This window comes from Lingula anatina, chromosome 1 (assembly GCF_051362555.1).
Source record: "Lingula anatina isolate TDL-2025a chromosome 1, LinAna3.0, whole genome shotgun sequence".
NCBI classification, from domain to species: Eukaryota; Metazoa; Brachiopoda; class Lingulata; order Lingulida; family Lingulidae; genus Lingula; species Lingula anatina.
Genome location: NC_141767.1, coordinates 35,038,740 through 35,062,862, shown reverse-complemented (window position 1 = coordinate 35,062,862; position 24,123 = coordinate 35,038,740). Strand labels below are relative to the sequence as shown.

Sequence of the window (24,123 nt, the reverse complement as noted above, 5' to 3'; positions counted from 1 at the left end):
TAGGCAAGGAGTTATAACAGAAGGAGATTACACGCGTGGGGGCGGAGCCCGTATTACGGTCTCTCATTGGTCGGAATGAATAGAACCCAGAGAACAATGGATGCCTATCTCTGTTACGCTTAATTGTTGCTCTCGTTTAAATCTCGTTTGTTAGTATCTGTGCCTTCGTCTGTTGATTTTTGAGGACAGAAACAGAAACGGAGTCCAAGTTTCTAAAAAATGAGAGAAATACAGAATTTATATGATATTACGTTGGACAAGGTTTTCAAAAAACAGGTAAGTGCTTTTAAATGCATAACTACACGAAATATGAAGATAAATTGCAACTTTTATGTCGTAGGGTCTCACTGTGTAAGTGTCCAGCTACATGTTGATCTCGCGAGGTGGTGTGTGGAGAATAAATATTGCACGAAAAATATTTCCCACTCATAACAAGTGCCTATAAATATAGTATCAGATGAAGAAAGTTTGGTCTTTATACAGTTGCAATTGTTAAGTAATTTGTGGCAATAGCAAAGATTAAAACTTAGGTGCACTTTCAGTAGCCGAATAACAAGCAGATGCTTAAGGAGCGGATGTACCCAAATATAGCTAAAAATAGCCATTTTTGGTTTTTTCTGTCTAATTATTGGTTAAACGTGTATCTAACGTTTAACAGAATAAAATTTTTACATTTTGAACAAAAAATTTGTTTTTTCTGATTATTCTGATGCTGCACACATCGACATCGGTGACCTGGTATATGCCCCGCCTTCGTTGTCAAGGGCCGTTGGCATGGGTAAACTCGGTGGGCGGACCTTAGCAGCATCAGCACGTCTAGGGAAACAATAGAACAGGGATGCGCCATGCCCCCTTTGTCATAAACAGCGATCGGCAAAGCAGTGCCTATTGTTCCGCTTAAGCTGTTTTGATAGTCTCTCTTGATTGTGATCAGCGCTAAGATGAATCTTTTCCGACACATTGGATTTGCTCGAAATACTCGTTCTCCCTTGAATATTGCTTGTTGTTACACGCGTTCTTTCGATTTTCTTGTTAACTTTTTGAGATACGCAAAAGAAAAGAAGAAAATTCCGTTGCTTGCTACCCGTGACAACAATAGTCATTCTTTCTATCCATTTTCGCCAACAGGTCGATGCAGTTTAGTGTTAGATTTTAAAAATATACATGGGGGTAACTAGGCATACGCACGGATGCACTGTGCGTACATTTTTTTGGCCAACCATGATATTATTTTATATAAATTTAGTGTATTTTTCACGGAATATAAAGAAATTCTCTGCTTATCAAAGTCACCTGTATGAACAAATCCTCTGTATCAATTGTATAGGCACAATTGTTCTGACACCCCCCTCCCCCCGTCTTGCATACTTTTATTGAACTGAGGTAAACAATGCCTGAAACCTTAACAAGTTTTATCTTAATCGTCCATCTAACTGGAACTTCCTTTACCTCTTTATTGGAGGGTTCAGTGGCCCACAACTCACCTGAAGCCTCGCTGGCAATATTTATCTCAGGTAAAAATCTACCTGTGTGTTATTTTCAAAGAGCAGCTCACGCAACCCTGAGGGCATTAGATAAAATCTGGACACCAGGTTTCATAAGGAGCTAGAGAAACGAAGGAAGGATTTTTCCTGCAAAGCGTCAAAGAATTTTGACACGGACTTGACCCAGCTTATCCCTCCAAACTAATAGGGTGACATGGACAATTTTTACAAACATATAATAAAACTTAGATGTATCAGAGCTCTGTCGTGTCGTACAATTGGTTGTTATGGGGAGCCATGCATCCACATGTAAGGTTAATGAAATCTAATGTTAGTTCAACTCAGAGGCGGATCCAGGATTATTCGAAGGGCGTTCCACGTATGCGAAGCTAGCCTCCTTTTAAATAAATATACCATTCTGGGTAATAACTTTATTGAAACTTTTTTAATTGCGAGAATATTTCTGACTAAATGATGTTTTATTATTAATGGAAATTAAGCTGCGGTGTGTGGTACATATGCTGTGATTACGCTGTCCTTCATCTCTTGCGTTAGTCTATATTTTGCTGGGAATGTAAAAAATCTGTGCGTACAATTTTTTTAAGGTCTGGTTACGCCCCTGAATCTATGCAACTTGGGCAATTCGGCCCTAGCATCGAGGCTCAACTCCTATTTATTTCTGCTTACCATTGGTAATCGGAAAATCAACAATGATAATATCTAACCTTTCCACCTGTTTTCGAACCATTTTTCGCTTGGCGAATGTGGACAAGACCGCATGCGATGCTGCTATTGTGTGCACATCCTAGAGCGCATCCCTAACACTTGCCCCGACGGCAATTGACGTGGCCACTGATTGCTTGGGTCATTAGGGCTTACTAGATTGCCTGTCAATCATTCTGGCAGTGCTAGCGGTAACCCCTTGAAGTTACTAACAGGAGGTGAGATTGATACAAAAATAAGATTTTCTGACATCCAAATACATGCAAACAAGCTAATTTCAACCGGCAAAAGAGTACCCATCTTCGCGATCGTCAGAACGATAACAGGTAAAGCTGTCAACAATTTTATTTGCTTATATGGACAATTAACTTCACTGAAAGGATTTTTGCTCGTTTTCTTTGCTTTCAATATTGACGAGATAGCGTTATCTTAACAAGCTTTAACTATCTACCTGTACACCTGAGGGAGACCAAATTCACCATGCTAATTATGAACAGTATGCTCTAAAAGTGCTTTTTAAGAAATTTTGATTGATCCTCTCTTTTCTAATTTATAGACTTTGAAAGTGAAAATTTCCTAATATTTTGATGTAATTTCACGTTTTTATAGATAAAATCAACAATAAGTGTCTGAAGAAAAATCCCTGACTCCATGCTGTAGTACTTTGTTCAAGTGTCATAATGACATCAAAAGCAAGTTTATAGCTGTCCAGGTGCCTGAGAAAATCAGGTGTATAAAAATGGTGTTTTTGTCCCCAAAATCCCAATATTACGTCACACGATGAAGTTAAAGCTGTGTTCCAAGCATAATTAGATATTTTGAAGATACGTTAAATGAATGTGACAGGAATAAAAAAGCCAAGACCTTTATTTTAAGAGAAAATCTCAAACCTACATTCCCTCCTTAATTAAGCCGCCATCTTGTTAATATTTCGAAAAAAAATTACTCCAAAAGACATTTTCCTCCTACTTTTTGAAACTTGTGTCACATGACAGTCATAAAATTTAACTAATTGTTATGTGTGCAACACACTTGCTTGAGCAGTATTGTTTTTTTTTTTGCGATTTTACATGTGGTCTAGCTTGGATACGACAATTGACAATTTTCATGAGTTCCGATCAAAAAGTGTTACGCTTGTTACGGCCAAAAGCCTTACCGCTTTTTGTACTTTTCAAATGCAAGATTATAAAAAAATTTGGTGTGTTTAGATTCTTGAACATCTTGGTCGTGGCGTGGTATATATTGCATGGATACTGCTCCGATATTTCTTGAAAAAAATAACCTGATTTGTTCAGAATACCAATTTTTTACTCTAGTGTTATGGGTAAATGTACCATTTTGGCCTTTACCTTTTTCATGTTTAAATCTAAAAAGACTTATCATGACAGTTGGTCATCAATTTTCTTCTCACCATGGTGGGTGGCTTTGGAGTGGTAACTTTGTTGTATAAGTAAGGTGCTCAGTTATTTTGACTGGAAAAGTTTTGCCTCCACTCAGCATTTTCCATCATGGCGGTCTAACGGGAAGTTTGACTTCACAGTGTCTTTGGTATAGTTATTTTAAACTTATTTAGTCTTCTTTTTACATATATATGTTTTAATTCATATTAAACCTTTGAAAAAAGAACACCCATGAATCCTGGTGCTTCTTAATTTAAAGTCTTAAGGTTTTAAGTTCACCTAGGCTCCACCAATTACTTTACCTATTATCTCACTACACATCTCCCTTTGAGTCAAGGTGTGTAAGACACACCTTATTGTGTAAGGCACCTCTATTATTAAGGGGTACTTGCTTCTCTACTTTAATTATACTTCACTACTTTGGCATGTTAGGTGGCAAGTTTGGATGTTTAAGTTCATTTTAAGAAAGAAGCTTTGCCTTGGTGGTTACAAAAGAATAGAACTCTATTAAGGCTTATTCATTACTTGAAAGTAAATATTTCATCTTGCAGTGTTGAAACAGAAATTCTCTCAAAATTGATAATGAATTTTACATGCATATCTTAACACTACTCAAGTTTTTTTTCTTCTATTATAGATATGGGAGAAGGCTGCATTGAAAATATGAATTATGGTCAGGCTGGAAAAAAATTTAAAATGTCAATGAAAAAAGGAGGTCAGTGTGTCTGGGGTGAGTTACTTTTGTCATAATGCCTAAGATGCATTAAACATTCACTAACAACAGTACCCTTTTTAATTTATTTCAAAATACAACAACCTTGGGCATTTTCCTTTTAGCAACCAGCCTCTATGAAATCCCCTTTTTGTCCTCTCAGAAGAGTAGGAACCAGGCCGGATTTAAATAATTTCTTGTAATAAGTACAATTTCTTTCAATTTCTTGGGGTTATTAGCTTGTGATCATGAATCTTGATATTCTACATAAATTTAGTGGTAAATTGTTCATTTATGTGGTGAACATTATTTCAGTCAAGTCATAAAAAGACACATTAAACTTCACTGCGTAATTCTGTAATGTCTACATAGATACTAGTAGTTCATAATGCTATTATTATGTTTTTTTTCTAACCTACAGGTTTCTCTCTTCTTAGTGGCATGGCATTGGCAGGCAGAAGAAAAGGCCCTGAAGAAATTCTCACTTGAGTTGTCCTTTTTGGAGAAGAAACTGGATAAGACTGGCCAACAGAGATTGCATTAAATTAATAGTGCTCCTTCATGACATTTTAAAATATTTTCAGTCACCTAACTGACACTATACATTTCAAAAGTTGACATAAATTTAAATGTTACTGTCACGTGGAAAAAAATTCAAAACCTATATATAATTTGTTGAGTGCCATGGTATAACAGTCTACTTGATTGCCAGTAAAATTTGGACTGTTTCAGTGAAATTTCTTTAAAGCAGTCACTTACTGGCCCAGTTAATTTTTTCAGCTGTAACATGTACTCCAGTTCATTTTATAAATGTTCTTACTAAGTGTTGTCTTGATTTATAATAACCTTCTGAAAATCCCATGTTTTTTATCCTATTTGTAAGAATTAGCCACTTTTATCTTCTAGGGTTTTTTTTTTCATTCAGCCCATTAGATTCTCAGACCTTGCTGGCCTGTGAGTGGAATAGTATCTGGCACAGACTGGTATCAGCAAGTCAGATAAAAAAGAATATAGTTATTTCTATTTGCATGGTTGAAAAAAATTCCAACACAGACTGCATAAAACTGGAAAACTATAGCAACTTAATCATTCTTATGACTTCATTAATTACTGCTTATGTTTAAAATTTTGTTTTTGTTCTTCTATTGATATAAAAAAATGGTTTTACTCACAGATGCTACTATCATGATGCTTGAGTATAGAGTTGACTTAAAAGATATTTTAAGTTAATATAGTAATAGTTTGAAATTCAAAATTCTCATCTTTATTTGTTTCACTTTTTAAAGAGCTCAGTTAATACTAAAATTTCTGATATATTTTGTACATAAATATATTTATGAATGAAAAAAAATTATTCTTAATGTTTAGCACTGTGCACTTGTTTACCGACAAATAAGAAGTGTTAGTATGTGTCAAAATAATCCTGAAAATAAAAAGGGAGATTTCCAAGATAAAGAAATTTATAACGAGTATTTAGTAAACTGACATGTGGCATTGCCTCAACCTTTGATTAAAATTTCACTTTAATGCATTATGATATTAAAATTATACCGAGTGAGAGAAAAAAAATACTTAAAGAAATTTAAAACCAGTCACAAAGCTTAGGCACTGTCTCAATGTTTATGGGACCAAAGGGCAGGGGGGTCCAAACGTTCACTTGAATGTCATTTTCACAAACCACAGTTGGGACGTTTTCTTTTGACTTATCCTTGGTGATTTTACAAAAGTTGTGCAAAAGAAAAACCATCTATCACCGACTCAAAAAAAAAAAAAACAAAAAAACTCATGGCGACCATCCTCAGTCACCACCTTATAATCGCTTTCTATGATATCGTTCCCTCCCAGCACATCGTCCAGATAACTACCGGTGAAAAAAATCGTCAGCATACAGCGCCGCTTTGACACTACTGATCTCGAATTCTAACGCGAAATAACGCATATAAAATCAATCTCCAAGCGGAGGAGAGCGACCCAGACGAAACCTTGAGACAGGAGGCCCCCCGTAGCTAGCTCCGCCCACCGTAACAGACATCGGACAATAGAGAGGCTTGCGTGTAATCTCCTTCTGTTATAACTCCTTGGTATAGGTAAGGTTAACTGATAGGGCCTACCTTGCGTTAATTGTATAGACTGTACGAGTATTGATGCTGCGGTGTAGAGATGAAGAGAGTTGCACGTGTGTCACCTGTAGCAGAAATGTGTAGTCCATGCACTGTAGGCGGACAGAGGGGAGATCGAGTGTTAAGAACACGATACGATTTACTCCACTCTTGTAAATACCCTAAAATAATTTGAGCTGTAGATACCGGGTACCTCCGTACGTACTGTATTAGTAGGCCAACTTACTGGCTCGATAGAAAGATAGATCATTTATTCCAACAAAGATAAGTCTGGCGTAGTCAAACGACATTTTAAGGCCGACAACACAACACTAGATCATATACGGCAGCGGGACGGAAGTGAGTAATCCAACATGGCGGTCCCTAGCGACGAGATGCTAAGGCTGATAGTCGAATGTTGTAGTGCCGATCAAAACACAGTTCAATTGTTTTTTTTTTTTAATCGTATAATAACTAGGAATATAGCATATAATTTTTATTTACTTTTTAATTTATCTTTTTTATTTTTTAATCGTATTATACCTGGGATTTTGTAAACTTTGCAATTTGAATAAAGTAGATGAGTTCCACCTCCTGCTAGAGAGCAAAACATATGATTCAATACGTGATCCCTTCAGAGGGCAGCTGTCAGAGTTCGTACCCCTAGGCGACTTCAGCTTTAATGAACTTTATAATTTTCTTATGGGTGCTCAAGACTTAAATATTCTTAGAATGGTTATGCGTTTTGTAAATAGATGCTTCCAACAAAGGGAACAAACCCTCTCTTATACATTGTACTCTTTTCAGTGTTTGTATTTAAATTCATCGCCTGTAGATTATCATTATAAATTTTATATATATCACTTTATAAACTCATTTATTAGTATTATTATACATTTATCTAATTGGGTCTAAATGCGTTTCCACGTCCTGCAAATTTACGTATCTGTAGCTGGAGTTGTCTGTTTTACCTCTATGATTGTACTTCGGCCCATTTTTAAACACGTAGGCCTATTCATCTATATCGCATCAAAATCATGTATATTTATTCATTTACTTGTTTGTACTCTGCTAGATGTACTGTCTTTGATTGTACCTTATTTGTGAAGGTGTATCAATAAAGAATCCCTAGGGATATAGCATACATGTATATTTTCCTAGATATTTTGCTGTAAAACTACATCCTATAAATGTCTCGGCGGCGCCACTCGGAACTACTCGGATGTCTTCGCACTCGACAATAAGTATGGTTAGTATGGAGCTTGCGGAATGAGCCGAGGATTGCCGATTGCGGCGGCGCTGGGGGCCGCCATGATTACTCGCTTCCGTCCCGCTGCCGTATATGATCTAGTGCTGACCCGACACTGGCTTATTCACTCGGCTCACCGTCGATTGATTCCTGCGTCATCATATATCTCGGCCGTATGACACTCGGAACTACTCGGATGTCTCCGCACTCGACAATGACCTCGGACGTGATACGGAGGCATCCATATTGATTGTTGATTTGTTGGGAAGGAACTACTTTCAACCTCGCGCTAATTTAGACCACAATTCTTTCAACGTCTGTATCTGTTTATCCTTTAAATCAAAGTCAATCTTAGTGTTTTGTTTGGCAAACTGTAAAGCATCATAAAAATCAGGGGTATTGACAGACATCTTTATGAGCAAAATAATTGATTGAGTGAGAAGGCATTTCCGGCGGACAAAATGCATGGATTTGGTGCATATTTCTCCGCCTATCACATCCGAGGTTAGTATGGAGCTTGCGGAATTGGCCGAGGATTGCCGATTGGCCGTATGACAGACGTCGCCATTTTGGAAGTAGTGCAAACTACTCTAGATACCCGGATGTAAACAATAATAAACATGGCGGCGCCCTGACAGGACATTCAGAACTCCTCGACAATTTCCGGCTATCTTCCGAACGCCTTGAAACTAGTCTCGGATGTATGACAGTAAAAAATCGCCTACGCACAACATCATCCGAGTGATTTGTTAGATCCACGTGTTTTGGGGGAACTATATTGTTTTGATTGCGGTATACATCAGTGATGCGGCGCCGTCCATCCGGGTTCTTGACCTGATCACATATGTTGTGCGTAGGCGACGTTTTTTACTGTCATACATCCGAGACTAGTTTCAAGGCGTTCGGAAGATCGGAAATTGTCGAAAATTGTTCGGAAATTGTCGAGGAGTTCCGAATGTGGCTTATTCAGCACATGCGCATTATTGCGCAGGCGCATTCCGCGTAAGCTCAGCACAGGATTCAAACAACTGCGCATGCGCAAAAATGTGCTGTTTTAAATAAACAAGTTGCCAGTGTTTACCGCCTGGTTGATTTTATTTATTTTGCTGTCTGGTGTCTTTTTGAAAATTTATAATATTAATGTTCTGTTGATTTTATGTTTTAAAAAGTAAATCCATCGGGCTTCCTTAGAATAACATTTATTTTACCTTCATTACAAGGGGATTCCCATTGTATATATTTTTAGTGTTATATGTGGCCCCTTTAGTAGAACCTATTGACAGAAACAGATAGGCCTACAGAGTAACACGTAGGCCTATTTTGCCTTTTTTGTAAGGGGATTCCCTTTGTATTTATAGGGTTATATGTGGCCCCAAGGGAATTTTCCACCACTCCCCCACTCTTGATCAGGAAAATAGGCCTACTCTTCTTGGCTAAATGTTTTGTGAATGTTACTACAAAATGCATTTGAAAAAGTAGATAGGTTTATTTCAGATAATTCATATTAGGAAACCCGTATTCATTTACCGACATAAGATATTAAACGTGCACTTCAGCGATACGCCCGACAGATTTAATATCTCGAAAGCGAGGTAATGGCTCTCATCTACATGTACCAGTACAGGAGACGATTCATAGCCTCGTAAAATCGAAGCTTTGCTATAAAATCTCGAATTGGCTAAATCAAAATATTTCTTGGTTATAATTGGAATCCTAAGTTATAATAAATACATATCACATCATAAAAAAGATTTATGCTGAGCGGTTTTCACGCGGGCTTCAGCACTACATAAACCTAAGCTCATCTTAACATACACGGTATATTATGTGTTGTCACTCATACACCAAGCAGAAACTTTGCAATTGACCTGTAAGTTACACGTACATGTACCTCTACCAGTTTAGCACTATTATTTACCCAAGCTTCACATCCATAGAAAATAGCCTACTGGAAAAATAGCTATTTCATAACCCGCCTTTTAACCAAATGTGAAATCATGTTTTTTTTTCAAGAAATGTTCATAATGTTTGGCATTTTGCTACAATATGTCTTTGAACTGGTTACATGCCGGTTATGGTACAGAATAACAATATGGTAACGTTATGCAAAATAATGCTCCAGCTAACAAAAACACATTATGGTAACGTTATAATAATCGTAGAAAGATTCGAAGACCGTTTCTTTAAAACTTTATGAGTATTATCACTGATGCATCTCTGAAGATCTATTTTACAATTGACAAATATAATCCAAGCTTTCGGCCCCTGGGCCTTCTTCGGGGATAATCGTTATCTCGTGGAGTTTTATTAGTGTTTTTATAACATTCTGGAAAAACATTATTTAAAGTTTTAAAAACTTTTTTATAAATGACCAAAACACTTCTTACACTGTTTAAGCACCTAGCAGTTAATTTCATAGCAGGCGTGGGGTTAAGCGGCGACTAGAGCTAGGGGAGACCGGGGCTAGTTGGCCCAGTTTGACACTATTGTGTTAGAAGAGCCTATTGCAGTAATCTAATCTTGATGATACAAGTGCATGTACTAATTTTCAGTGGTTTTGTTATATAACACTTTCCTTATTTTTCCAATACGCCATAGTGCATAAGATGCTGATTTACACACTTCAGATACACGCTTCCCCATAGTGCCATTTTCATCGATTTCCCAGATTTTTACAGAACTAGATGGTTTTACAAGAATATCTTTCATTCAAATGTTGGCGTTTGCTGCAATTTTCCTATTTGCCTTGAACCTTGATGTGAACCATATCAACTTAGTCTTACTATCATTTAAAACAAACATGTTCACGCTCATCCATTCTCGAATCTCTGTAAGACAAGCCTCCATAGAAGTGATTGTTGCAGACTGGCTGCTCTTGCATGTAATATAGACTTGTGTGTCATCTGAAAAATGACAGTGTTCAGACCATGCCTTAGTATGATATTTTCTACAGGTAACATGTATAATGAGAATAGGAAGGGACCTAACACAGACCCTTGTGGACACCATACTGAAAGTTAATTGGCTGAGATAAAGCTGACTTTATTTAAACCCATTGTGTTCTGTTTTTCAGGTATGAGGTAAACCAACTAAGTGCAAGTCCATTCACTCCAAAGCGATGCTGCAACCTATAAAGAAGAATGTCATGATCTATAGTGCCCAAAGCTGCTGAAAGGTCTAGAAGTACTAAAATGACGTCTCTTTGTTTATTCAGGGAAAACATTATGTCGTTGTGGACTCGAAGTAGAGCTGTCTCAGTGCTGTGGCCTTCTCTACAGACAGACTGAAATTTCCCAAAGAGTTTATTTTCAGCCAGATAACTACTTAGTTGCGAACATGCCATTTTTTCATGGAATTTACCTAAGAAAGGTAGATGTGATATTGGTCTATAGTTTTTCAGGACATTTTTACACAGCCCTTGCTTTTTCAGTGGTTATATACTATAATCAATTAAAAGCCTATGAAAACAGATTTTAAATCATCTTTGATAAAGTTATTTTAGGATGCAGAATTCTTTTAGTTGGGCTCACCGCCTAAATAAAACTTTTTTTACGACCGCCGCTTTCCTGGCATTATTGGATACAGTCACTTTACAAAATGATCAAATTTTTTACCCCGTAGTAACTTTTTCATAAATTGACAAGGGCCAACTTACCCCCGGGTCCAACTAGCCCCGGTCTCCCCTATTATTATCATAACTGATTAGATATTGGGATGAAAAACCGGAGACATTTGTGGTTAATAAAATAAGTTCATGTATGTGCGTAGTAACAGTATTGAACGCGATGGATTTTAGTTGATTAGATCTTTCCTGATATATTAATTAATGATTTCGATTTCTCATCATTTCAGAACTAACAGCGATCGACGTTCTAAGACGAAAACACTTAAAAATTTCCCTTCTTAGGACAGGAGACTTAACCACTAACTTTGTATGGATCCATGTTATTCAAAATAACAACGATAACTCTTTTTTATCGGCTCAAAAAGTGATTAAACCCTTTCCCTATCCAGATATTACCCAAAAACACTGTTGGGTCATTAAGTGGGATATGCTAGTCAATTAAATGTCTAATTCTAGTGATAACGTGAACGTTTAAAAAATGGACCGGCCCCCATTTAGTCCTGGTGAAGATATGCAGTATGAAGCGCTGAGGGTCAAGTCGTTTCAAAACTGGCCTGTAACCGCACCTGTGGGAGCAACGCGTCTTGCCCGAGCAGGATTTTATTATTCTGGGGAGGGTGACAAGGTCATTTGTTTCTCTTGCAATGGACGTTTGCAGAGCTGGCAACCGGGAGACAACCCAGAGTTAGAACACAAGAGGCATTTTCCGACATGCGATTATATCAATGGACTGAGCAACAGTAATGTACCTATATTATCAACACCTTCTCCCAGACCTGAAGAGGATCTTGCTAAATGTGAATCTAGAAGCGATTCTTACTACCGCCAAGGCACGTGGGCAAGATTAGAGACGTTTGTCAATTGGCCAAATAGCGACATACACCCGCAGGCTGTGGCAGAAGCAGGGTTTGTATTCACTGGAAGAACAGACATGGTGCGCTGCGTGTTTTGCCAAGGGAAGATGTGCAACTTTGAAACCGGGGAAGACCCAATGGCTGAACACCGCCGACACTTTCCACTTTGCAGTTTTGTCAACCAGTCAAACTTGCAAGAAACCCTGCTGGCGCCTTCAGAGGAGAGCCCCATAGTGTTTGAAAGGCCAAAGAACCAACACTTTGCCTTTAAAATGTTCAGAATTGGGTCCTTTACCAACTGGCCCAGAGGCAAGTCCCAGACTCCTGCAGAACTGGCACACGCTGGATTCTTTTATGCAGGCTACGATGATAAAGTTAAGGTATGACACAGAATTTGTAGTTTAGATTGGTAATTGAATAGATAGATCTAATAGATAAATGAATGAACAAAAATATGAGTTTAATAGCAATAATAAACGATACTTAATTTCCTGAGACTAAGATTGCCAAGAACAAAAGTTAATGTTATGAACGTGACAGTTAATTTTTCTGTTTTGAAAATCGACGCATTCAAATAAAAGTATGATATTGATTGTCAATAAAATGTTACCCTAGTCTTAGATCGACTTTACGCTTAAAACTGTAAGAAACGCATTACATAATATTGCAGTACATTTTAAATGGTACTTTTTCGTCTTTTTAGTGTTTTTTCTGCAATGGAGAGTTAGGTAATTGGGCACAAGGAGATGATCCATGGGTAGAACATGCACATTGGTTTCCTAAATGCGGGTTTGTCAAACAATGTAAAGGCGTGGACTTCATTAGGGATATCCAAGGGAAAGGAAAATCATCGCCTACCAAGGTAAGAGAATTTGGCCAGGATCTGCATGTGTAGACCTTTTACTGGATTGATCGTTACAGTACAATTTACATGTACTTCACTTTACAAGTGAAGCCTGTAGGAATCTGACATAGTTTATAATAATGTTTTTGTTGTTCCGAGTGGTGAGGGTTATTTTTTTCTCATGCATATTTTCTTTATCGCATAATTTAAAAATTGCAAATCAGATATGTGTTTTATTTTGTTTGTCGTTTTTAGCATATGTCACATACATTGTGTTTTAGTATACCATTTTTAAATTAAAATTAAATTAGGAAACGACCATGGAATCTACCATGAAGTCACCTGCAGTTCGCTCAGTTCTAGGAATGGGTTTTGATGTTGCTGTAATTCGGCAAATATTGGAAAAAACGTTCAAAGAAAAAGGTAATTTTTCAACAATTTACTTGACCTGTGTCACAAATGTCCATGTGGTAATTTAAAGTTATTGCATGTAGTTTCCGTTAACCTCTGAAGTAAATCTATCTATTGTGATTTATGAAGGTAACGGGGCAATTTGAATGTGATGCTTACAGAGTTGCTTAAAAAGGGGGTGTCATTTGTGAAAGCCCTTCCAGTAATTTTCTAGAAAATGCCATTCTAGAAAATGCCATATACGCTTTTTTATACATCCGCGCTATTTATTCAGGTCCAGAACCTCCCAGCGCTGAAATCATAATAGACGAAATATTTGCCCTAGAAGAAAATCACGCTAATAGAAAAGAAGATAATCAAAGCTCTGATTCCGGTAAGTCAAGTCACAAAATATGTTGATTGAAGGTAATTAATGCTAGGCATTAAAATTTTTGATTGGATTGAACTTGGCTGATATTTTAAAAGTCTTGGCTTTCGTGGAAAAATTATTTATCATCGTAAACGCAGCATACAAAACGGTATTAGGTGAAAATGATACACAAAAAGAGAACTTTCACCACACCAGGCTATCCAAAAAACAAGATCTATTTCAATTTTTTAATTTAAATGTTAAAACGTCTAACACACACCCAGTACGTAAAAATAAAGAACTAAAAATCGCATTTACACCCCACGTTTGTAACATACCTTGCGTGTCACGTGACCCAGAAACTAGGATATGAATGAACAGGCGGGAAGAAATGCGGGAAAAGTGCAATTTAACAAATTAATGCAGCGGACGATGGGAAGAAGAAACTTTTAAGCACACGACAAGGATAAATAGAAGGGCTCAGCACGACACAAAACTTGCACGAATAAAAGCAGGATTATAATAGAGAGTGCAATAGCATGTCATTGATGGATTCAGAGTGGGGGGTCCTGACCCCCCCCCCCCCCCCCCCCATTTGGTTTCTGAAAAATATATCACACCAATATTCCCCTCTTGAAATTAGTATTTTGACTAGTTAAATCATAGTTCTAAACCGTACCGAAGGGCACTGTTTGCTCTCCAAAGCACCAGAAAATGTTCGGGCCCTTTAGCAGGCCCCTAACTCCACACCAAGGAGGCGATGGTAGGCTTCGCATCCGAGGGCTGTCGTTCCGGATTCCCCCCCCCCCCTCAAATAATCCTGGATCCTCCCCTGCATCGTCGAATGAAGCAATGGCCACACTGGTTTGTTCTGGTTAGGTAGCCCTGATGGTATTAGTAGTAAAAAGTGCGAGCGCAGTGGATGAATTGTGCGCGTGCAAGCCGTTTGACGCACAGAACGGACGAAAAACGAAGTTAAAATCGCGTTTTGAAAAATATTATACACATGTATAATGGTGATGATTACCCAAGATATTTTTAGACAAAAACTATGATACTATCTCCCTCGGTTTGTATGCCACTTTAAGAGAACTTGATATTGTGAGCGTATTTCGGTTTGTTTGTTACTTCACAATTCAGGGCATTTGTATCTCTAAAATATCTCTTTTTATAGAGAACTCAGAGGGAAGTGATTACGAGACTGACGATAGTGATGACGAAATATCAGGTAAGATCTAACACGTTATGCCCTACATTGATAATATTGAAAATAAAGTTGTTTGAACAATATCGTGACGAAATCTTCTTTATTATTGCTGTATGTTGGAAAGTTAAGATGTTCTCATTCATTTAATAGCAGCTTTTCTCATTAAGATATATCATTGATCAAAAGAAGTTCAACTGAAAGGGTGAGTGCCGGTAACCATTGGGAAAGTGCCCATCGTCAAGTTTTTAATATAATTGGCTATTATAAAGTTTATGCATATATTTGTTGCATGAAAATATATTATTTGGTTTGAGGCATGGTTAATTAGTGTTTTTAATGAGTTGTATGTGGAGGGGTGGGGGGAGGTAGCCAGATTTACCTGTTGTATGCAGTCTAATGAATGACAGCAACCTGTTTCAGCATATATATTACTAAAATCATTGAAACGTGTCTTGTGGTGCCAAAAGGAGTTATATGTAAAATATATGTGGTGTGGCACAAGTAAATGGGAAAAAATTGTTCTTTTTCAATCCGAGGGAAGAGAGGGAGGGGTGGTGTATTATGGTATTTTCTCACAGAAGCCATCACTGTTTCACTCTACTGTATGGAGGTCTTGTAACTAGGACAACTTGTTTCAGCATATTTATTCATTTTATGTAACTTTTCTCCTACACCAGCATTTGTTGGTCTAAATAATTGAATTGATGACTAATATACATTTTGTAAAAGGCTCTGTAAAGAAATATAAAAAATGCTGATCGCAAAAAGCTGTTACAGTAACAAAAATATCATTTGTAATAGCACTCTAAATAGCTATTTGGAATGTTCCCAATGATCATAAAATAAATAAGGTATTAATTCTCCCAAAATAATGATAAAGTATAAGTAAAAACTGAATAAAATTAAAGTTTGCATCTTAACAGTTATGGCTAATAATCAGAATGACATTGAACTTAATTCATAAAAAAAGTATTTCATATGATTATAAGTGTGATATGGACCTTGTATAGAACGCACTGCAATAGTTACATTATACAAAGTATACAAATGTGAGAATAAAAAATAAGAAACAATAGACAATCAATCAGATGTGCTGTCCAAAACACTTTCTATCTCGCTGATACTGTCATCATTTGATGTTGGTAAATATGAAGCATCTAAACAGCTTTCTCCACAACATAATTTTCTATTGTATCCCTGCCTCAAGGCAAACCCCATATACCACAGATCTGAAGTGATATGTGCACCACTTCCAATTGTCTGGGCACCTACTTTACACTGACAGCACCAGCCACTGATGGATCTAGTTTTAGTATGGGAGGTCTGGTTTAGTATGGTATATGCCTTGACTGTATTTGGCTCTGATTAAATCAGGTGCATCCTTGCATACGCTGATTTCAAACTGGCCATCTAGCAGATGCTCATCAGTATAGTGGCTAGCTTGCTTTATCTGGTAAATGTCTGGTAATTAATTATAGGCTGGTGGTCTCTCGTTTGGACTATTTACCAAGTCAATAGGTTTTCACTTATCTCCTTGACATCAGAAGCCTAACTGCTAGCATATGGACGGAAAATGTCCAAATAAGTTTCGGTAGATATTAAGCCCAACCCTGAGACAAGCTGATTTTCAAATATATCTCACCTTATATTCATGTCTTTTTGACCATGAAAAATTAGCTTCTCTTAGGCAGGGGCTTATATAAAAAAATTAACATCTTTTATCCTCAAGTCATTGTGAGATTCTTCTTTCAATCAACACTACGTGTAAGAATAAAGCAATCAAAATATTGATCACAAGCATTGACTGGCCACTTATTGCCTTTCTTTTTTAGACTGGCACCTTCTGTACCCAATTTCAAAATTTCACAGTTATCACCTTACTACAACTATAGAAATGTAGCAATGTATTTCAGAACTCCCCTAAAACACATTTTCATGAATATTTAACAAGGTCATTTTGATATTAATTTTTGATATTCAAAATTTAAAAAAATTTACAGTGGAACATAAAAGTGTAAGACCTTAATTTTGATTTGGTATCATTTTTTTCATTCATTCACAATTTATTTTTCATGTACAAAGGTGGGCACTTTTACCCTCTTATCAGCACTCATCCTTTACGTTTAAACACTAAGGCCGTTAATTGTATATTTAAATGAAGTATTCATAATTTTCAGTACTGCGTCGTGAAAATCGTGACCTGAAAGAAAGAAGACGTTGTTTCACCTCGTCCTGTACTGAAGATGCAACCGTTTTATTTCTGCCTTGTGCCCATATAACTTGCTGCAAAAATTGCGCTCAAAATGAAAGGAATTGCCCAAAATGTTCAAAGAAGATAACTGCAACCGTGAATACGTTCATGTAAAGTTTCCAAATCGCTAATTATAATTATCAACCGCAAACAGATAAGCCCTTGAATAGGACTCTGACAAATGACTGTTTGCATAATGTATGAATGTTGAATGCAGCGATATCTTCGATGGATGTTTTTTTTTTTTTTTTTTTTTTATTTATGTATTTTTTTTTATTGTCAATAATATCAGAAATATCAATCATCATACAGCATTTCGTTAACATACATAAAATATATACAGTGGGAAATAAGCACAATGTGAGGAGGTCACTGAAACACGTTATCCAACAAATTCCATCGTTCAGTATATTCTACATATTTTCCATTACTTATATATATGTATTTTTCCATTTCGAAATAGTTTTTTAGTTTATTTTGTAGACCTTGAAAATCTAATCTTTTTTCATTCATTCTTTTTCCATATATATAATACTTCGTTACCAGTATGAGTATATTAATGGCTGCACATTTTGTATCGTTTTTCAAAAACAATATATCTGCTAAAGAAAAATTAATATTCAAGAGTGCTTTCTCATTTATCAAGTTTTTTAAATCTTCCCATAACGGTTGAACCAAATCACAATAAAAGAACAAATGTTCAATGCTTTCATTTTCCTTTTCACAGAAAGAACACAATGAGCTATCTTTAACCTTAATTCTTTTAAGAAATTCATTTGTTGCAATAATTCTATGTACTATTCTATATTGAAACCATCTTAAAGTCGTATCTTTCGTAAAGTAGAATATATTTTTATTTATCATAGTCCAGTCTAAATTTTCATCAATATTTATTTTCATCTCCCATTTAGCCTCAGTTGCCGGTTTACAATACGCATTACTAATCAATATGTCATATATTGACCGCGATCCCTTAGATTCTTTACAGATTATTTCTATAAATTTAGGTCTGTAGGGTAGCGCCAATTTGACGTTTTCTTCCCTTAGCTGTGGCCACCGTTGTGTAATTGCAGTCTTAACTCCGAGAAATAATGTAAACGGGCATTTAATGTCATACTGGGAACTAAATGATTCGAAAGAATGCGGTTTTCCACTATTTTCAAACAGGTCATTTACTATATTTACACCCCTGTCATTCCAAGACTTAAAATAAATATCATTATTATCTACCCTCACCTCTGAACTATTCCATATAGGCTTTTTCAAAATATCTTTCAAATTATCTGAACTTGAGATATCTCTTTTAAACTCCCCGAGATAAAGAACGATTTCTTTCCAAAAATAATTGGTCATGTTTTCCGCACACCTAACCAAGTATAAGTCTCCCCGATCAATAAGTCGATTTATATTAATATTTTGTGTATCTATCATAAGTCTAACCCAATCTGTGTCATTTTTTGTCATAAGTTTCCTTATCCAAGTTAATTTTAAGCTTTTTATAAACGTTTCTATGTCAATCATTCGACAGCCTCCACATTCTATTGGTTGAATAAGCACCTTCCTAGCTATCCTATCCCTTTTATTTTTCCAAACAAATTTAAAAAGCGCGTTTTCCAATCTCTTTATCGTTTCATCTTTTGGTTTAAGTAAGGAAATAAATAAATGAGTAAATTTGGATAAAAGTAAAGTTTTCGTTACTGTAATTTTTCCCAAAGGGGTTAAATTTCTCCTATTCCAACACGTTATTTTCTTTTCAACTTCCAATAATCTATCCGAGTAATTTAAGTCTTCAATATTTTCCAAATTTGCATTAAGTGTTATGCCTAAGGCCACAAAATTGCTATTTGTCCACTGCAAATTATATTCGGGGCAAAGAACCTCGTCTGAACCGCGTTTAAGTCCGACCCAAATTGCTTTTGTTTTTTCTATGTTAGGTTTTAAGCCTGAAAATTTGAAATATTGTTCTAATAGATCGAGGGTGCTTTTCAAGCTATTTTCCGTGCCATCAAGGTATATCACCGTGTCGTCTGCGTACTGAGACAAGAGATATTCTTTTTCTCTGATACGAATTCCTTTAATGTTTCTATTATTTCTTAACAAAATGGCCATAATTTCTGCACATAGATTAAATAAATATGGTGAGACGGGATCTCCTTGCCTGCATCCGCGCCCTATCTTAAAGAAGGTAGAAAAAATGCCGTTCTGAATAACGCAAAGGTTAACATTTTGATTCATTGTTTTTACCCATCGTATGAGATCATGGCCAAAATTGAAATACTTTAGAACTTGATAAATAAACCTCCAAGAAATCGAATCGAATGCTTTTTCAAAATCAATGAGAAGAATCATTCCAGGTATATTATAATTTTTACAGGCCTCAATTATGTCGTAAGTTATTCTTGTATTCTCCCCGATAAATCTACCCGACAAAAATCCTTTTTGGTTCTCATGCAATATTTCTGGGAGGATCGGTTTTATTCTATTTGCTATACAACTGGATATGATCTTATAGGTTACATTTAGTAGCGTGATTGGTCTCCAGTTTTTTAGATAATCTCGTGGTTTGTTTGGTTTAGGAAGTATATTTACAATTCCCTGTCTTTGTGTAATAGAGAATTCGCCCCTGTAAAATCCATAATTAATTGATCGTACAAAATAAGCTCCTAAATTTGTCCAAAAGAATTTGAAAAACTCAATCGTGAATCCATCTGGACCGGGAGTTTTATCATTTTTCATAGCCCGAAGGGCAGCACTAGCTTCATTATATGTAATCTCTCCTTCCAGTCTTTGTGAAATAGTTTTGTTAATTTTATTGACCTTCAAGTCTTTTAAAGTAACTTCAAGATCTACCTTTTCGAGAATGTCATCTTTAGATGCATATAGCTGTTTATAGTAATTTTGAATTTCAGAAAATTTTTTTAAAACCGGACCAAATAAGTTTTTCAATATCGTTATTTCCTAATGTTACATTCATTTCTAGATACATCCCACCGAAATCATCCCCATATTTCTCAACGAGCTCTATTGGAAATCTTAATTCAGAAATTCAAACAGCATTAGAGAAAAACCGGCATGTGGTGTTATCGGGTGATTTAAAGTGTCGCTTTGCATATCTAAGGAATTTATTTTTGAGCAATACTGAGAATGACTGGTATTACTCAGAAGCCAAAGACAAGATAGCATACCCTAACGATAACGCACATTTACTGACAGGTATGCTCAATCCTCTTGTCCTTATCAATGGTTTAACAACGAAAACTGCAAAAATTGCAATCGAACGACGTTTTCAAACGACCTCACGTTTAGAATGAGTGAAAACTGGATATCGGAGTTAGACCACTGTTTTGTGTCGTCCGCAATTATCCCTTCAACGGTGAACTTTACTGTGCTTAAAGACACGAATCTGCCTTCCAACCACGCGCCAATCATAGTAACTTTTGATTCTAATAAATGGAACTCGCCCAGCACTCGCTTAGAATGTCTATTACAGCGGGTTAAAAATTTAGGCGGATATGATCAGTTTTTACAGCAGAGAATACGTCGGTATAATGAGCAAAGTTTTAAGTGGAATGATATGAACAAACAAAAGTTCACAAATTTTCTGCTATCTGTACCGCCACCGACGATGGACAGTGCTGGAATTAATGAGATATCAGAGGGAGTCAACAATATTATGCGAACGGCATGCAGGATATCTAAAACTAACCGTGTAGCGGAAACGGAGCGTCAAAACGACCAATGCAAAAACCCACAGGGTAGATGGTCCAAGTTAATGAATAGTAAAGACAGTCGGTCGGTATGGCAAGCAATTAGTTGGAAAGGCGCTACTGACAATACAAAAACGAACAACGACACGCCCACAGATGAGCAGTTTAAAACACACTTCGAGGGACTCTTGAGTACGGATAACCGTGAACCATTGTTCATCGAAACCGAAGCATCGTATCCATACATACCGATAACAGACGAGCCAATATCAGCCCGCGAGGTTTCAGACTGTATTAGAACAGTGAAGCCAAATAAAAGCGGGGGTCCATCGGGCATACCCCCAGGGGTGGTAAAAGCTCTGCCGGACACGTGGATTATATTCCTAGCTTCGTTCTTCAGCTTGATTTTTTCTAGTGCCACAGTCCCATCGAGATGGGCGTATAGCTGCCTAAGTGTTATCTTTAAAAAGGGCACAAGATTGGATTGCAGTAACTATCGTGGGATCTCCATTATGGATACTTTTGGAAAATTGTATGATGTGGTCTTGTGTTCTAGACTTGAAAAATGGTTCAAGCCTTCGCGAGAGCAAGCGGGTGCTCAGAAAGGACGAGGGTGCATAGAACAACTGTTAAGCCTCAGACTGCTTATTTACTATGCATTATGCAAAAAAGTAAAACTTTTTTATTGTGTTCGTCGATTTTTCTAAAGCATACGATCGAATTCCACGACAAGCTCTGATTAGATCTTTATGCCGCCTTGGGTGCGGCATGGCTATGATTAGTGCAATTATTGCTTTATATAATGATACTAAATTCATACTAGGAGCCACTGTGATTACTGCGACGTTCGGCGTGCGCCAAGGCAGCCCATCTAGTTGTTTTTTGTTTACCCTATATATCGACGAGTTCGTCAGAGACCTACGGCCTTTAATACCTCATGATGGTTTCTTGGGTTGGTTACATTGCCTCTTACTAATGGACGACACTGTCATTCTGGCCACTAGTAGAGAGATGGCTGAGAGAAAATTACATATTCTGATTAATTTCTGCCAGAGATCCGGAATGGTGATTAACAATGACAAAACGGAGTTTATGGTGATAAATGGGGAAGAACGAGATAAGATACCTTTGACAGCTATAGATGTATCGGTTAAAAATTGTAAAGTGTATACATATCTAGGGGTAATGTTTAGTCAGACTGGCGGTTGCGTTGAAGCGGTCAGACAACAAATTTCCACAAAACAGTCTCAACTTTTAAAGTTTGCGTCTTTTATTTCGAAAAATGCGGACTTCCCATTTCCTATAAAGAAAAAGGTCATGGAAGCAGCATTGATATCTTCGGTGCTGTATGGCTGTGAATCCTGGTTATGTTCAAGTTATAAAACAGCTCAGTCGTCCTATTACGCAATTATTAAAACTTTATTAAGTGTCAGGCAGAGCACTCCTAATGACTTAATACTAGCCGAATTAGGAATACCCGAACTGAGCGCCAGGGAACGCGCTGCACAAAGATCCTATATGACTAAGATTCTTCAGACACGATCTGGCATGGTGGACGATCCTTTTATGCATGTGTGGCGGCTTTGTAACGACAACGGCACCAGGGGAGCCCGATATCTGACCAAAGTGGTTAACTCTAATAACATTATAGAAGCAAATAGAGCTGAATTAAAGAATCGAATTAGAAATTCAACCAGAATTAAATCTGTTACATACTTTAAGATGAATCCTAACTTGTCTATACACGACATGTATTCATCATACAGTCTCAGGGAACGGGACAGGATAGCCTGTTCCCGGTTACGGCTAAGTGCTCATAGTTTAGCTATTGAAACGGGGAGATGGTCACGCCGCCCCAGAAATATGAGACTGTGTACATGTGGAACTGATGTTCAGACGGAAGAGCATGTAATTTGTTTCTGTCAAAAAACGAAACAGTTAAGAGAAGACTACAATAGGCTAGACTTTTCAGACATTACGTCTTTCTTTAACAATACGGGTGACATTAATACAATGGCTAATTATGCCCATAAATGTTTGATGTTGTCGGAGACGGAAAGGTCGGAGGATTAACTGTATATGTAATTTACTTTTTGTTTTGTTTTGTTTAATATTGTATCTGCTCGGAGACGGTTAGATAAAAAAATCTATCTATCTATGTGTGTATATATGCCCCTATAAGGATTGGTGATATTGAGGTTAAGAATTGTGAAGCCTATGTTTATCTCGGAGCTACATTCACGCGAGATGGGTGTATGCAAAGTGTGCTAGATACCCTTTGTAGACAAAAGAGATGCCATGTGTGAACACTTGTGAACAAAAATGTAGATTTTCCTTTTTGGGTCAAAAGAAAAGTGTTTGAAGTAGCATTTTACCGGCGATCTTATATAGCTGAGAGTCTTGGCTGGGCAATTGTTTAAGTGGTGTAGAGGCCATAGATTATGATACGAGAGTGAAGTCAACGTTGTAACAGCAATCGATGAGATTACTGCATGGAAGTGAATAAATTAAAATGGCAAACTTTTCTTATCATTTCTTAAACAATTCGTTACTTGAAAATTTAAATATACCATTATTGATAGCCCAATTGAATATCAATCATATTTAAATTTCTCACATGTATAAAACAATACTGATTTGCTACACGAAAACCGATCTCATGGAGAGGTGATGAGTAGTTTGACACTGCGTTTGTTGTGATTTTTGTCGAATGGCACAACCACATCAATGACAATTTGAAGCTTAATTATGACGTATTTGATTATAAACGAAATTTTCATATACATTGAAACACGTTTTAGGGTCGTTCTGCATTTCAGGAAAAGAATTTCATAATTAATTAAAAATTGACAGCGAAGGCAGGGCAAATTCGGAGATGCTGGCGGGGGGTACACTCCCAGTTGCACAAGCATGGTTAACTTAGGCAAAAAGGCATCAGCTTGCACTTTTGTTTGGTCCAAATTTTTCCGACATCCATTTCTTCCAGAACCCCTGAAAATGGATTGAGAGAAAACTCACACTTGGGCCGGAAATACAATAAAGGTAGAAGGGGGCGGGCACATACCCCTCGAGCCCCCTTCCCCTTCTGTACCTGCGCCAAAGTATCAGTGATAGCGAGGCAATATTTTGGCCCACACTGCATCCCGTTTTTTGGCATGTATAATCTGCCAGGAGAGATAAAGAGGCTCAAGGGTATACAAAATCGAAA

At 36.9% G+C, this 24,123-nt stretch overlaps 1 protein-coding gene across 4 annotated transcripts; it reads left to right on the top strand.

The window, feature by feature from the left end:
• On the top strand, positions 1-18,536 carry LOC106167218 (baculoviral IAP repeat-containing protein 7-like). 4 transcript variants are annotated; one of them, XM_087000070.1, is made up of 10 exons: positions 1-276; positions 4,245-4,322; positions 4,741-6,406; positions 10,882-11,036; positions 11,520-12,526; positions 12,850-13,008; positions 13,302-13,413; positions 13,676-13,774; positions 14,925-14,978; positions 17,135-18,536. In XM_087000070.1, exons 5-10 carry the CDS (start codon positions 11,771-11,773, stop codon positions 17,320-17,322), a joined length of 1,368 nt encoding a protein of 455 aa, XP_086856196.1. In that variant the 5' UTR covers positions 1-276; positions 4,245-4,322; positions 4,741-6,406; positions 10,882-11,036; positions 11,520-11,770; the 3' UTR covers positions 17,323-18,536. The 4 variants fall into 4 exon arrangements, with proteins under 4 accessions (XP_086856196.1, XP_086856194.1, XP_086856195.1 ...); XM_087000068.1 differs by having other exon boundaries at positions 4,245-4,337; XM_087000069.1 differs by lacking the exon at positions 10,882-11,036 and having other exon boundaries at positions 4,245-4,337.
• Positions 18,537-24,123: the final 5,587 nt, after the last annotated feature.

Excerpts from the sequence above, each read along its gene's own strand:
- LOC106167218 (XM_087000070.1), top strand. The coding sequence starts at position 11,771 with ATGGACCGGCCCCCATTTAGTCCTGGTGAAGATATGCAGTATGAAGCG. Across the intron at positions 13,009-13,301 it reads GAAAATCATCGCCTACCAAG|GAAACGACCATGGAATCTAC; the intron begins GTAAGAGAATTT and ends AAATTAAATTAG. Across the intron at positions 13,414-13,675 it reads AAAAACGTTCAAAGAAAAAG|GTCCAGAACCTCCCAGCGCT; the intron begins GTAATTTTTCAA and ends CTATTTATTCAG.